Raw genomic sequence first — 14,113 nt, 5'->3', positions numbered from 1 at the left:
GTGGCAAGGCCAGAAACGCATGAGGATGTAGAAGAGGAGTTTGGAAGATTCAGGTGAAGAAGAGCAGTTATGACTTAATTATGAATGAATTGAGTTTTCTGGAGAAACACAGCAGGGTTGTTTTGCAGTCTTAAATGCCAGCGGTAGGTCTGACATCAGAAATCTAAAGTGAAACCAAGTCAGCTTAGTTGTTTAATTTTTCTGTTGCAATGTTCTGCTGATCCAGAGCATGCTCAGTGAAGGCAGACGATCAGGTTCATCCAGAGGTGGGGTTCTGCCAAAACTACAGCCTGGACAAGGAAAGAAGTGAAGACCAGAGGGACTGGTGGACAGTGATAACGTAGTAGAGTCTATGGATTGGCGTGACTGTAAATGGTTGGGAAATTATTGTTACCAGGTACTTAATAAGTGGCTTGGAGGGTTTGGAGAGGAGGGACAGAGAGTAGAAAACATAGCTTGAAAGTGAGCTTTCAGAGGGATGCAGTATTTGGAGATGACACAATCCAAGGTGTGTCTGACAGGGTGGGAAAGAGGGAATCACTGGAGTTGAGAGCAAGTCGGGAGCTGAGAGGCCACCATGAATGCTGTGATTTCCAAGGATGCTCAGGTTACAGAATGAGAAGGGCTGAAGTGGGGAAAAGGCAATGGAGTAGGAAGTAGAGTTTACAGTGAATGAGAAGGAGTGACTAGGAGGCTAGGGGTGAGGCATTGGTGTCACCCTCAAAACCCAAAACTGCTGAGTTGTCATCAGAAGGAGGGGGAGTAGCAATCAGAAAGTGGCAATCAGGTGTGGCACCTGGTCCCTCATCTTCAGGCCCTCACTGAGGGTGTCGGGATGGACTCAGTGTCCTCAAGGGACTACCAGAGGTCAGAGGAGTAGGCACAGGAACCTTCAGGGAAGAGAGTTTAAGAATCACAGAGTGGAATTCCCAACAGGAAAGGGTTTGGGAAAAACCAGAGGGACTATGAATTGGAGATTGACAGAGCAGCTTAGAGATGAGATTGGGTGGTGAGCGGTGACGAGGGAAGCGTGGCCGTCTTCTGTATCTAAGTGTAACTCGCTCATATTGCATGGCATGCTCAATTTGAAGTGATTTAACAAGTCATATCGTGTATTGCCCACAGAAATGCCAGCAGACGCTAGAGAGGATCACTCATGTCTTCAAAAAGTCCCAAAGATACCCAGATCTTCCCAAAGTCCAACTGCTGTCCTCCCCAAGCCCTCGGCTTCCTTTGAACAAGCCTCTTCAGGCAGCCAGATCCCCTTTGATCCCTATGCCACCGACAGTGATGAGCATCTTGAAGTCTTAGTAAATTCCCAGAGCCCCCTAGGAAAGGTGAGTGATGTCACCCTTCTAAAAATTGGGAGCGAAGAACCTCATTTTGATGGGATAATGGATGGATTCTCTGGGAAGGCTGCAGAAGACCTCTTCAATGCACATGAGATCTTGCCAGGCCCCCTCTCTCCGATGCAGACACAGTTTTCACCCTCTTCTGTGGACAGCAGTGGGCTGCAGTTAAGCTTCACTGAATCTCCTTGGGAAACCATGGAGTGGCTGGACCTCACTCCACCAAGTTCCACACCAGGCTTTAGCGCCCTCAGCACCAGCAGTCCCAGCATCTTCAACATCGATTTCCTGGATGTCACTGATCTCAATTTGAGTTCTTCCATGGACCTTCACTTATAGCAGTGGTAGAATGCCCGATGCACCAGCGCTACGGAAGACCAATAGGAGTTCCATGGGGGAAAGCACACAGCCATACGCACTTTACTGTCCAAAAATAAGAAGAAGAAGAAGAAGAAGAAGAAGAGAAGAAGAAGAAGAAGAAGAAAAGAAAGAAGAAGAAGAGAAGAAGAGAATAAGAAGAGGAGGAAATAAAAGAGAGCAATGGAGACTTCTGTGCCAATCAACAAGAACAAATTGAAGACATTTTTAGAAATACATATACTGTAATATTTACCAACATTCAGTACCTGTTAATGATTTCAACAATGCATTCAAAAATGTGCTTTCTCAGATTAAGGATGCCAAAAAAGATATTTCACTGCCTTTTCAAAGACCAGTATATTTTCTAGTCCATTATTTTTCTCAGGCATTGTTGGGGCATAAGCTCACACTGCAAGCTTTTCTCATTAATTCACTAGAGATAACGTGGAAAGGAAACACAGTCTTTTGAGAGCACAGGGAAGCCAGCCCTCCAAGGTTATGGAAGACATACCTGCGATGGAAGCTGTTGCCCAATGTCTCCATTACTATCTTTCAAAAGAGAAGCCAGACCCAGCTTCAAATCAAAAGTTCTTGAGACAGAGGGACAAAACCAATCTTTTTTGAGGAAAGCTAAATCAACTCAATGTCCCTCTACCACAAAACTGCCCCACTGGAGTGGTTCTGAACCTGAACCCAGGACTCTGTGTGGTCACTAATAACATTTAACCTGAACTGAGTCCACAGAACTCCACCCAGAACTTTCTTCTTTTTTAACCAGTGGCCCAATCATTCCCACCATATCTCTGCTGATAAGTACGTGTCCTAGATGAGAACCCTGAAGGATGCAGACCTTCTTCCCCCGAAGGAGATGCCACAAACTCCCCAACACAGCCAGCCCCCTTTAGTTGCAAAGACTAGAGATGACCACATTGGTAGAAACATATCTCGAGGCACAGGAAGGAAGCCGTACCAGGGATAATTCAGATAGGACTAGAGAATAACATCATTTCACATACCCTGGAATAAACACCCTGGGTTCCTATAACAGGACTATTACTTATGGGAGTCCAACTTCTCCTTTTGTTTTGCTATTATCACTTTATCTTTCTCTCACTCCACTTTTCCCTCAAGGTACCAATCCTTTCCTGTTCCTCATTTGGCCATCTTTCTTTTTCTGCCCCAACATTGGGAGGGGAGGACTTCTCAGCTCTAACAAGCTGCCATACTCCTAAGAAAGCCATTTTTGAAAAATGTAATAATCCAGGTTCTTCTGGAGAACTCATTCTCCACACGCACAGTTTGCTGCAAAAGGAAGTCGCAAGAATTTCTTGAGGAAGAAACTGGTGACTTGGTTCATCAGTCACAATGTTCCTTCTATTCTCATTCAGTTTTCAAGAAATTATTGGTTTGTGTTGCTCTGGGGAAATTGGAAATCATTACATTGTAAACACAAATACGGATGATATTTACAGGAGAGAATTTCAGATCTGGGTTTTTGAAAGAAAACAGAATTGCACATTGAAAACATTGGAAGTAAAAAGACAATGGTCTAATGTGCATTCCTCATTACCTCTCGTGGCTTTGGCTGGGAGTTGGAAAAAACTAAAATTTCAGGACAGTCTCTGTAAGGCTCACTGTGGCTCCAGTTCACCATTTTATATTGTTGCATGCTGTAGAAAGGAGCTATTGCTGTTGTTTTGTTTTTTTATTTAAATCACTAAGGCACTGTTTTTATCTTTTGTAAAAAAAAAATGTTTCACTATGCACTTATAGAAAAAATAATCAAAAATGTTGTGATTTTAGAAGCTCTCTTTTTGATAAACCAAAGATTTAGAAGTCATTCCATTGTTTAACTTGTAAAAAATCTGTGAACACAGAGAGGTTTTGGTGATTGCTACTCTGAAAGCTGCCAGATCTTATTCTGGGGGTGGGATGTGGGTGGGCGAATACACATACACACACAAATACACATGTATGTATGATAGATGCATACATATGTGTATATTATATCTGTGTGTGCATGTATCTTCAAAAGCAGCATTACTGAGTTCTACACCAAAAGCCTTTAACCCTTAATCTGATGTGAATGATACCTGGCCTTTCTCACTATGAATTTCTGATTAATCAACCAGACTACATGTTGCCTCTCTGTGTATGACTAACGGCTCCAACCCAATGACTCACAGCTACTTGCTTATCGTGAACAAGCTCATCTTGGCAGTGAATGTGGATGTGAAAAGACAGAATGGCGTCACCATTAGTAGCTGGAAATGGTATCACAGTCTCTTATAGAAGAATATGAAAGGAACATGAAAATCATTTTACATTCCTTTATCTGCATTGTGTTTCAAAGGATCCACATGATAAATTTTTTATTTTGCTTTTATGTCAGTCATCAGAACCAACAAAATCCAGAAGAAAAAATCGCCAGTGTTTCCTTCGAAGATGAAGCTACTGGGGAAGAAAACCTTATTAATACACTCCACACATTTGTTCATTCCTCAGCTGTTGATGTTTTCTTGGGGTCTTGACAAAGCTTGCTGGTCAGTGCACTTTTCAGGTGTCACATTTTGCTATTTGTATGTTCTTTTTCTTCCCCTTACTTCCTTTGGAAAACAAATTCACACAGTGCCCCTACTCTGAGACCTGGGACTGAGTGTTAATTATATTTTTCCTTTGGGTATTTCTATCTGAGAGACTAGACCTAGTTAGGAGGCCTCTGTATTTCTCCAGATTGTGCTTTTTTATGGGGATCTTTTAGGATATGACCCAGGACTGATAGATACGCCTGATGGTAGACAAAAGATAAAATGGTTCCTATATCCCAATGCAAACCAACACAGTTAAAAGAACAGATCTCTGGATAACTGCTCTCAACCTCCTTCCACAGCCTCCACAAACCACATTCACCCTCTCTCTTCATAGCTCAGACATGAAATTTGAGGGAGAAAACTGGAGATAATTGGGAGAAAATTGATGAAGTTGGCTGCTTCCAGTACATCAGATAATCCATGAATTTGTCTCCCATTGAGAATTTTATTTTAAATTCTTTTAAACTCCTAGTTGTGTCTTTTGTGATGACAAATCAGGCACGACTAAAAGATGTACAGAGACTTATGAAGATGGTCACATTCAAGTTCCCTAATGCTCTTAGAACCTGAAGATGACCATGTGCAGTTTTCTTAAGACTTCTGAACCCCCGTGGTGATGAAGACTTGAAGACATTTGCAGCTATCTGCTGCAGTCTAGTAGATTCATACTTACCTAAAGAAGTCAAAAAATTTATTCGTGCAAGTGCTTGCAGCAAGCCAGTGCTTATTAGTCCTGACCCTGCTTCTAACAACGTTAATGAGACAACGCATATTCTATTGTAAGGGAGAAAGAGGGAGGAAGAGACAGGGAGGGAGGAAGGAGAGGGAGGGAGAAAGGAAGGGAAGACAGGAGATGGGAAGGGGGGCAAAGAGAGAAGGAAAGAGAAGGGAAGGAAGGAAAGAAGAGAGGAAAGAAGGAAGGGAAGAAAAAAAGGGCCAAACTTTCTGATCTATGAACTTCTCAGTTCAGCTAAGATGTAACACTATGAGAAGTAAATCAGAATTTTTTTAAGGAGAAGTCATTCTTAGCACTGCAATAATTGTACCAGTAATTGAGGAAACCAAGACAACATTCACCTGAACGATCAAGGAGCTGAGAACTGTCAGCCTTTTGCCATTCAAAAACATTTACATCCAACCTGAAAAAAAAAAAAAAGAATCAGTAAAATCTACCCAAAGCATTCAAAATAGTCCTTTCCAAATATTATTTATTTTAAAGTCAATCAGCTCTTCTAGAAACAGATTCTAGTCTGGCTGAAAACTCCCACATCACATTTACTCATCCAGTGGCTAATATTTGATACCAACCATGGGCAAAGCACACAAATCTTTAGATAAACAATACTGAATTGATTCAGCAGAGATTGTTCAGATTTGAATGACCAGGGGTTGATATTTGCTATATGTAGGAACACTGAGAATCTCCCAGTTCTCAAACTAGAAACCTTTTAGCTATGATAAAAAAAAAAAGGGTGGGGGGTCTTCATTTTTCCAAAAGGGAGGGTAGAGGTGGGGATCACTTTTTAGCTAAAAGCTATCTCTCAATCCAAAATTCTTGCCTTTTTCTTGGTAGACAAACACCAGTAGTCTATCACTTGGAGATCTTTTAATATTTCCCATCATTTAAAACATCCACGAGAGTTTGAAGATTTGTTTTGATTGCCAGATACAGAAGCCCCTTGAAAGTAAGGAAAGGGTGGAAAAAGGTTTTTTTGTGTCCTATCCCTATTTATCATAGCAGCTTTGTAGACAAAAGGGACACTTACTGGTGAGCCTCTTGCCCTTAAAAGAAAATCATCTAAGAATACGAAGGCAATTTGATTCCCCCCTACAGCCCTCAGCTGCCTTCCTCACAGAAGGAAGTTCCTAATTGCTGGTACACAGTTTGCTATCAAATATCAGATATGAGAAAACTTGTAGTGAAAAGAGTCTGCATTCTTGGTTTTCTCATAAATCCAATATAAACTGGTAGATTGGTTCAGGGTTGAAATTGCCAATGGTTTATTAGACAGATGATACTGACAGACACACAAAGCCCAGGTCCTGAAACAAGACAATCCTATAGTGCCAAGATCTGGTCAGTTGCGTTAAGGAGCTGAGTTTGATTCTAGAGTCCAGGTTTATAGAGAAATCATGGTTAGATTGAGATTACCCATGGGGAGACGATTGCAAGACAGGATGAGATCTGGGAAGAATTTTGTTGTCATCTGCCAGGGAAATTGTCACAGGACTCATTGAATGCAATAACGTGAGTAAGTTTCCTTTTGATTCTGGGACTCAGCGATTTCCCCTGTGGATTAAGACAAACCAATGCCTGAAGGTCTCCTGTGCTTATTTTAACCATCTGCTCCCATCATGAACACTGGAGCATGCATTTCCTAGAAGTGGTTTCATAGCTCCTGTGTGTTAATGGAAAAGGGGAGTATAACGATGGGGATCCTGGAAGTTATTTTAATGTTTTCTAAAGGAAAGGAACCCACACTGCTCCCCAGAGTTCCTTTCCAATGACCCTGCAGTGGGAACAGAGGACAATGTATTGCTGGGTGCTTAAAATCCTCCCTCAGCGAAGCACAAAGAGACACTTTGTAAAGAAAAAAAGAGCAAGCATAGGTTCTCTGCGGGACCTTGTAGAGTGGTGTTTTCACGTTGGTCTCTTTGGCTCAATTATGCATAATCAGAAAGAAATGTGGGTTACTGGGAAGAGACAAAAAGCAGTGGCTAAAATACCAAAGTTGGCATGTGTTCTTTTTTAAAAAGAAAATGCATATATTTTTAAATAAAATGTTTATTTTAAAAAGAAATGTAAAGCTTTTTTTTTCTCGTGGCTGTGTGATGTACCCAGGCCTTGTGCTATGTGCTATTTATGAGTTATTTCCTTTTATTCCCACAATGGCCCCATGAAGTAGTATCATTATTATCCTCATTTTTGCAAATAAAGAAACCAGGCTCAAAGGATACATAAATTTCCTAAAGTTACACGACTGAGAAACGGCAGAGCCAAGAGTCAGACTGCGATTTGCCCACCTCCAAAGCCTGGATCTTAAGCACTGCACACACTACCTGAACTGATACTTACTATGGATCATACTAATACAATCAGAACTTTTGCAAAACAGATTCTCAAGCTATGCATATGCCCATTAAGATACACACATACATATACAACTTAGCCAATTCAATGTTTTCATCAGTTTAGTAACTGAGCAAGTTGAATAATAACGCAGGATAAATTGGGTATCAAGAGGCCTATATATATGGACACCCTGAATAAGACCTAGTTTTTAATCTACCTTTTCTTCTTAAGTTTATTCCTGCCTATTATTTTGTCATTGGTGAACATATGAACCACATAGGGGAAATGTCAGACTGTGAAAAGAGCCCTGGAGTGGACAAACATCCCAAGCCCTGGTTTAGCTAAGAACTGATCTTTCTCCCTACCACAGCTCTCTCTGCCCCTGCATCTGCCTTACTTTCTGGTGGGCTCTCCCATGTAGAATCAACAAGGTCATGGGTTACCAGCAGCCCCGCATGTAGTAATTCCAGCAACAAGAGAGTTTCTCAGTCCTGAGAGTCCTGGCAGAAATCTTAGAGCTTGCTGTCAGTGGTCCCAGCAGGCTATGGTCACCCCTGAATCCATCTCTATGGCCATGAGAAGCAGATATAAATAAATGCACAGGGTCTGGATTCCCTGCTCAGCCCTGAGCTATGGAGTGGGATCACTTGAATCTTATGGACTGGCAGTAGGGAAGGTGAGTTTTTCTAAGAGAAAATTGGGGAGCTAGTACCAAAGGGTGCTGAAAAGGCAGAAATAGTAGATTTCTACAACATAATTCCTACTTTCAGGAAGTTTGCTATCTAGCGAGGAGACAAGAAAATAGGGAATAATGCATAGTCTGATTAATTGCATGCTATGTGCTACCCAGAAGGGCATTTAATAAAGTCTTGTGGGTGGAGGTGGAGGAAGGATGGATGGCCAGGAAGAACTCTCCAGAGGAGGAAGTCACTAAGCCAAGACATTAAATGACACAGGAGTTAGGCAGGCAAACTACTAAGGAAAGGAGCATTCAGGCTGAGGAAATAGCCTGTGCAAAGGCCTGAAGATTTAAGAGAATTGACCGTCTTCAGGGGATGTAGAGAGTAGAACAAGGGGGCAGGGGTACTGCTGGTAGAAGCGTAGGAAAGAAAAGAGGGCCAGGGCTGTCAGAAGAAAGTACCACAGTGGCCGGGCACAGTAGCTCCCACCTGTAATCCCAGTACTTTGGGAGGCCGAGGTAGGTGGATCGTGAGGTCAGGAGTTTGAGACCAGCCTGACCAACATGGTGAAACCCTGTCTGTACTAAAAATACAAAAATTAGCCAGGCATGGTGGCACGCGCCTATAGTCCCAGATACCTGGGAGGCTGAGGGAGGAGAGTCTCTTGAATCTGGGAATCGGAGGTTGTAGTGAGCCGAGATCATGCCACTGCACTCCAGCCTGGGTGACACAGTAAGACTCTGTCTCAAAAAAAGAATGATGGGGTTTGGGAGGCAGGCAAAAGAAAAGGTAACGACTTAGCTCATGACAATAACCCAGCCAAAGGGCAGATGGTGGTGGAAATGGAGAGATGAAGGTAGGTTTGAAACATGTTAATAGATTGCAAAATATGGAACTTGATTATCGGGTGTGGATGGGCAAGGAGAGAGAGGTTCTGGATTTGGAGGAGGAAGAGCTCAATTTGGAGCGTATGTTAGTGCCATTCACAGAAGTAAAGACAAGGATGAGGAAGAGTTACTTGATAGGAAAAATAATGAATTTGATTTTTCATCATCTGGTATCTGAGGGACACTCAAGTCAAAAGTCTTCATTAGAGAGATATGGAGCTCAGAGTGCCTTCAATGGAGATATAGATATGAAAGGGGTCAGCATTCAGATGTTAACTGAGATCATGAGAATAGCTATGACCTATACAGTATGTGGAGTGAGAATAAAAGAGGATCCTGAGATATGCCAACATTTAAGGTATTGGCAAAGGAGAATGAGAGGGAGTGGCTAGAAAAACAGGAGGGGATGGTATTCCTATCACTAAGGCTGGAGAAAATTTCAGGAATGAGGGGGGTCTTTAATTCCTTCTAATGCTACTGTGTTCCACTAAGATAAGGAATGAAAAGTGTTCATTTGATTTAATAATAAGAAGGTGTTTTATAATCAAGGTGAGAGCAATTTGGATGTAGTGGTGAGGCCAGGTGGGTACAAACTGAGGAATTAAAAGGAGGTCAGTAAGTGGAGACAGTGAATCCAGGTGTTTCTCTCAAGAAGTGTGGCAATGTAAGAGGAAGACACACAAGACCATAGCAGACAGTCAGACATTAAAGGACTGATTTTCAAGAGGAGAGAGATATGAGCTGATTTCAAAGCTAATGAGAATTAGGTAGTGTAAGATAGAGAAAAGGAGGCAGAGAATGAGATCCAGGTTAGGTTGCCTTTGGGATGTTGAGGCAGGAGAGAAAGAGGAGGGTGGGTAGAGATGCAGGTCCGTGTGCGGGTCATACAGGTGTGGTGGGAGGGCACTGAGGAAATTTTCACAGGGTGGCTTCCATTTGATACTTGAAACAAGATGGAGAGATAACACTCACCTATGTGGCAGAAGATGAATGAAGTTGGAGTTTTAATAACAGTGGATAATGTCTGAATTAAGAGCTGTGGAGAATGGGAGAGAGAACTGATTGGGAGACATAGAAGGATGCCTGGGAAGAGCTGGAAAACTTGACTGTAGATCATGCCGTCTGCACAATGGTAGGACTTTTCATCAACAGCATCAACAGCCCAAAAGTGGAAGCAGAGAAGGCAGAGAGGCAAGTTGAGCCAGGTTGAGGGTGCTTTAGAAATGGGTATGAAAGCAAGAAAACAGAACTGTGCTCAGGATATGACTATAGAGGAAGTAAAATAGCGAACCATGGAATACACAAAGTATTATGCTAAAAGTGAAGCTAGGAGTCAGAAAGTGGTAGGATAAAAAAATTAGAAGTGGACTAAGTATTGATGCAATACTACTAATCATGTAATTATATTGCCATCATCGTGATCATAATGTAAATGGGTACCCATGTTCACAGTTTAGTAGGAAAGATAAGGACTGAAAAGTGTTCATTTGATTTAATAAGAAGATTGCAGGTAACCAAGGTGAGAGCAACTTGGGCACAGTCATGAGGCTAGGTGGGTGGAGACTTGGCAATGGCTCAAAATGGAAGCCTTGATACCCACATGCCTAGACTGACAAGAAGTCCATGTTATCACACCAAAACCCATATCACACCCAAATGTTAAGGCATGTCCTTGTGTCCAGTAATGGGAAGAGGGATCCACTGCTCCTATCTTTTGTAATGGAACTGGAACAGAAACACATATTCTTCGAGACTAGAGATCCTACAATAATCAACTAAGATGGGTTGTTTTGAGATGGGCCTGGGTGCCTCCTGGCCTCTAGGTGAAGGATTTGGTATCACAGCTGCCAAGAGGGAAGTCCAGGGACTTTCCACTTACTCCTGCTACCAGCCTAGGAGGCTCATCGAAAGGTGTGGTGTTACTCCCTTGGTATCATGCTTAGGCAAGACATTCCCATGCCCAAGTAAGCTTGGACTTCCACCAGGGGCTGGCAGAGAACTCTGAGTGGTATGACCCTCTAGAAAAGGGTGTTACATCCTGTGCTCTTGTTACGCATTTCCCAGGGCAAGATTTGAGCCCTGTGTGCCTCTGCTGTGTATCAGATTGGTAAAGCTTCACACAGTTACTTTCCCAGGGTCTGGCAAGGACAAGATCCCGTGAGGGTGACCATATAATTTATCATCTAGAGCACAACACTTTTGTTCAGGACAAATGTGAAATCCTAAAGGAGGCCAAGACAATAGGCATATTCCGGACTATCTCAGGCAAAATAAGGGCCATGATCACCCTAAATACAAGCCACTTGAAGGACCTAGAACCCTCATACACTTTCATGTACCATAGTTGTTCAGTTGACATGGTGCAGGGGCCAGGCTACTCGGTCTTATCTCTTTCTAGCTTCAAGACAATTTGATTGACAACCTTGCCCCTTGCCTGACACCAGGTTTTCCTTCCTTCCTTCCTTCCTTCCTTCCTTCCTTCCTTCCTTCCTTCCTTCCTTCCTTCCTTCCTTCCTTCCTTCCTTCCTTCCTTCCTTCCTTCCTTCCTTTGTTCCTTCCTACCGTCCTTCCTTCCTCTCTATCTCTCTTTCTTTCTCTCCTTCTCCTTCTCCTTCTTTTGAGAGAGAGTTCTTGTCACCCAGGCTGGAGTGCAATGACATGATCTCAGCTCACTGCAACCTCCACTTCCTGGGCTCTAGTGATTCTGCTGCCCCAGCCACCCAAGTAGCTGGGATTACAGGCACCCACCCCCACATCCAGGTAATTTTTAAATATTTTTTTTTAGTAGAGATGGGGTTTCACCATGTTGGCCAGGCCGGTCTCAAACTCCTGACCTCAGGTGATCCACTCCCCTCAGCCTCCCAAAGTGCTGGGATTACACACGTGAGCTACTGCACCCAGCCCAGGTTTTCTTTAGAAGTGGGTTTCCAACCCACTTCTCCCTACAAGGTCTCTGTAACTTTAAATCTTAAGCTAAAACCTTCACCTCTTGATCTCTGCCCTCCTCAAAACCTCTGGAATTGACACACAAACCAATTCAACCTTCTTCAGCACTATCTGTGACAAGAGGCATCTGGAGAAACAGCCTATATTGATCTGAAGGCTTGGGATGTCTGTCCCCAGAACAATAAGGACCTACCTACCTTACCTCTACACAATCAAGAGAGGTCACTAAACTGAGAACTCCCTATAATAAAAACAATCTCCTCCAAAACAGAACACTCCAGCCCAGAAGGCGTGCCATGAGACACCCTCTTGCATTAGCTAATATTAATTTAATGTGTCCTGTGTCACTTGCGTGGTATGAAATAAGTCAATTCTACATACACTTTCTCATTTAACTCTCTAAATTCTGAGAGTTGGATTCTACTATCATCTCCATTTTTAAGATAGGGAAAAGTAAATGATTTGCCCAAGAGCACACAGTAGATGGTAGAGTCAGGATTTGAACCCCAGTGTGGTTGATTCTGGCACAGGTGCTGTATTGTCTCCCCCAAGTTCTCATGGTGTGGTGTGAGGTGAGCAAGAATATTTTCAGACCAGGAGCCTGTCTCAGAGGAGTATGTCTGAATTGACAATTCTGTAGAAGAGGAGCTCCCCATGAAGACCACAGGATGCCTTGGGGATATGTAAATGAAATGAAGCAGATGTGAAAATTATTGAGATGGACAAGGTAAAAGGGCTGGAAATCTGCAGCCATGTAGACATCAATATAATCCAAAATGACAGCAGGACATGGAGTGCAGGAGTAGGTCAATCCAAGCTTAAACATTGTCAGTGAGGCTGGGTGTGCTGGCTCATAGCCTGTAATTCCAGCACTTTGGGAGGCTGAGGTGGGCGGATCACTTGAGGCCAGGAGTTCGAGACCAGCCTGACCAACATGGTGAAACTCCGTCTCTACTAAAAATACAAAAAAAAAAAAAAAAAAAAAATTAGCCAGGTGTGGTGGTACACACCTGTAATCTCAGCTTTTTGGGGGGCTGAGACAGGAGAATCGCTTGAACCCAGGAGGCGGAGGTTTCAGTGAGCTGAGATAACGCCACTGCACTTCAGCCTGAGTGACAGAGCACGACTCTGTCTTAAAAAAAAAAAATGTCAATGAGTGAGGAGAAATAACTGAGAAGTATGAAGATGACAACAGGAAGGAAGGAGGGGGAGTGGTAGAGCCCCAGAACCCCACAGCATATGCTTCTAATAAGCAGGAGCTCTTGCATGAAGGTGGATTAATAAGAGTCTAGAAGCAGGGGTGAGGATATGGAGGATTTCAACCCCGCTGCCAAATCCCAAGGTGTATGGGAATGGGGAGATAGAGAAGCCCCCACCTCAGAGTGTTGAGAAGTGATCCCCCACCTCAGAGTGTTGAGAGTGATGAGATCCAGCCACAGATGTTGTAGATGCGGGGACACTGACTTACCATAGGACAGAGAGGAAGTTTGGAGGAAAAGAAGCAGTTTGAGTGTGGACCAGTGGCTAGGGCAGTATGGAGATGAAAGTACAGGGCCAGGCTCGGTGGCTTAGGCTGTAATCTCAGCACTTTGGGAGGCTGAGGTGGGTGGACCACAAGGTCAGGGGTTCGAGATGGGCCTGGCCAACATGGTGAAAACCCACCTCTACTAAAGACACAAAAAATCAGCTGGGTGTGGTGGTGTGCGCCTGTAACCCCAGCTACTTGGGAGGCTGAGGCAGAAGAATCACTTGAACCCGGGAGGTGGAGGTTGCAGTGAGCGGAGATGGTGCCATTGTGCTCCAGCTTGGGTGATAGGGTGAGACTCTGTCTCAAAAAAAAAAAAAAAAAGGTACAGGAGATCATGTGTGATCTGCTGGAGCTTACATCATAGGCAGGGATGAAGAATATCAGAGATGGGAGCCATGGTGTGTTTACCTAGCCACAGGTCTGCTGAAAGAATTCATTCAGCAATCTCTCAGATAGAGAGGTCTGGAGTTCAGAGTGCCTTCAACAGAGAAACAGATATGGAAGGGATCAGCATTCGGATGTTAACTGAGATCAAGAGAATAAATATGACCTACACAATATGTGGAGTGAGAATAAAAGAGGATCTTGAGGAATGCCAACATTTAAGGTATTGGCAAAGGAGAATGAGAGGGAGTGGGTAGAAAACCAAGAAAGGATGGTATGCCTATCAGCAAGGCTGGAGAAAACTTCAGGAATGAG

At 43.3% G+C, this 14,113-nt stretch overlaps 1 protein-coding gene across 1 annotated transcript in view; it reads left to right on the top strand.

Annotated features, from left to right (window-relative positions):
• Window positions 1-1,697, top strand: part of LOC104667948 (myocardin) — a 95,507-nt gene extending 93,810 nt beyond the window's left edge. The window contains 1 exon segment of the mRNA XM_030923667.1: window positions 1,126-1,697. Within this exon segment, the coding sequence (XP_030779527.1) occupies window positions 1,126-1,697 (572 nt within the window).
• Window positions 1,698-14,113: the final 12,416 nt, after the last annotated feature.

The sequence above is a fragment of the Rhinopithecus roxellana genome, chromosome 19 (genome assembly GCF_007565055.1).
Source record: "Rhinopithecus roxellana isolate Shanxi Qingling chromosome 19, ASM756505v1, whole genome shotgun sequence".
NCBI lineage: Eukaryota > Metazoa > Chordata > Mammalia > Primates > Cercopithecidae > Rhinopithecus > Rhinopithecus roxellana.
Note: the sequence above shows the minus strand (reverse complement) of the source record. Positions and strands in the feature narration are given on the sequence as shown.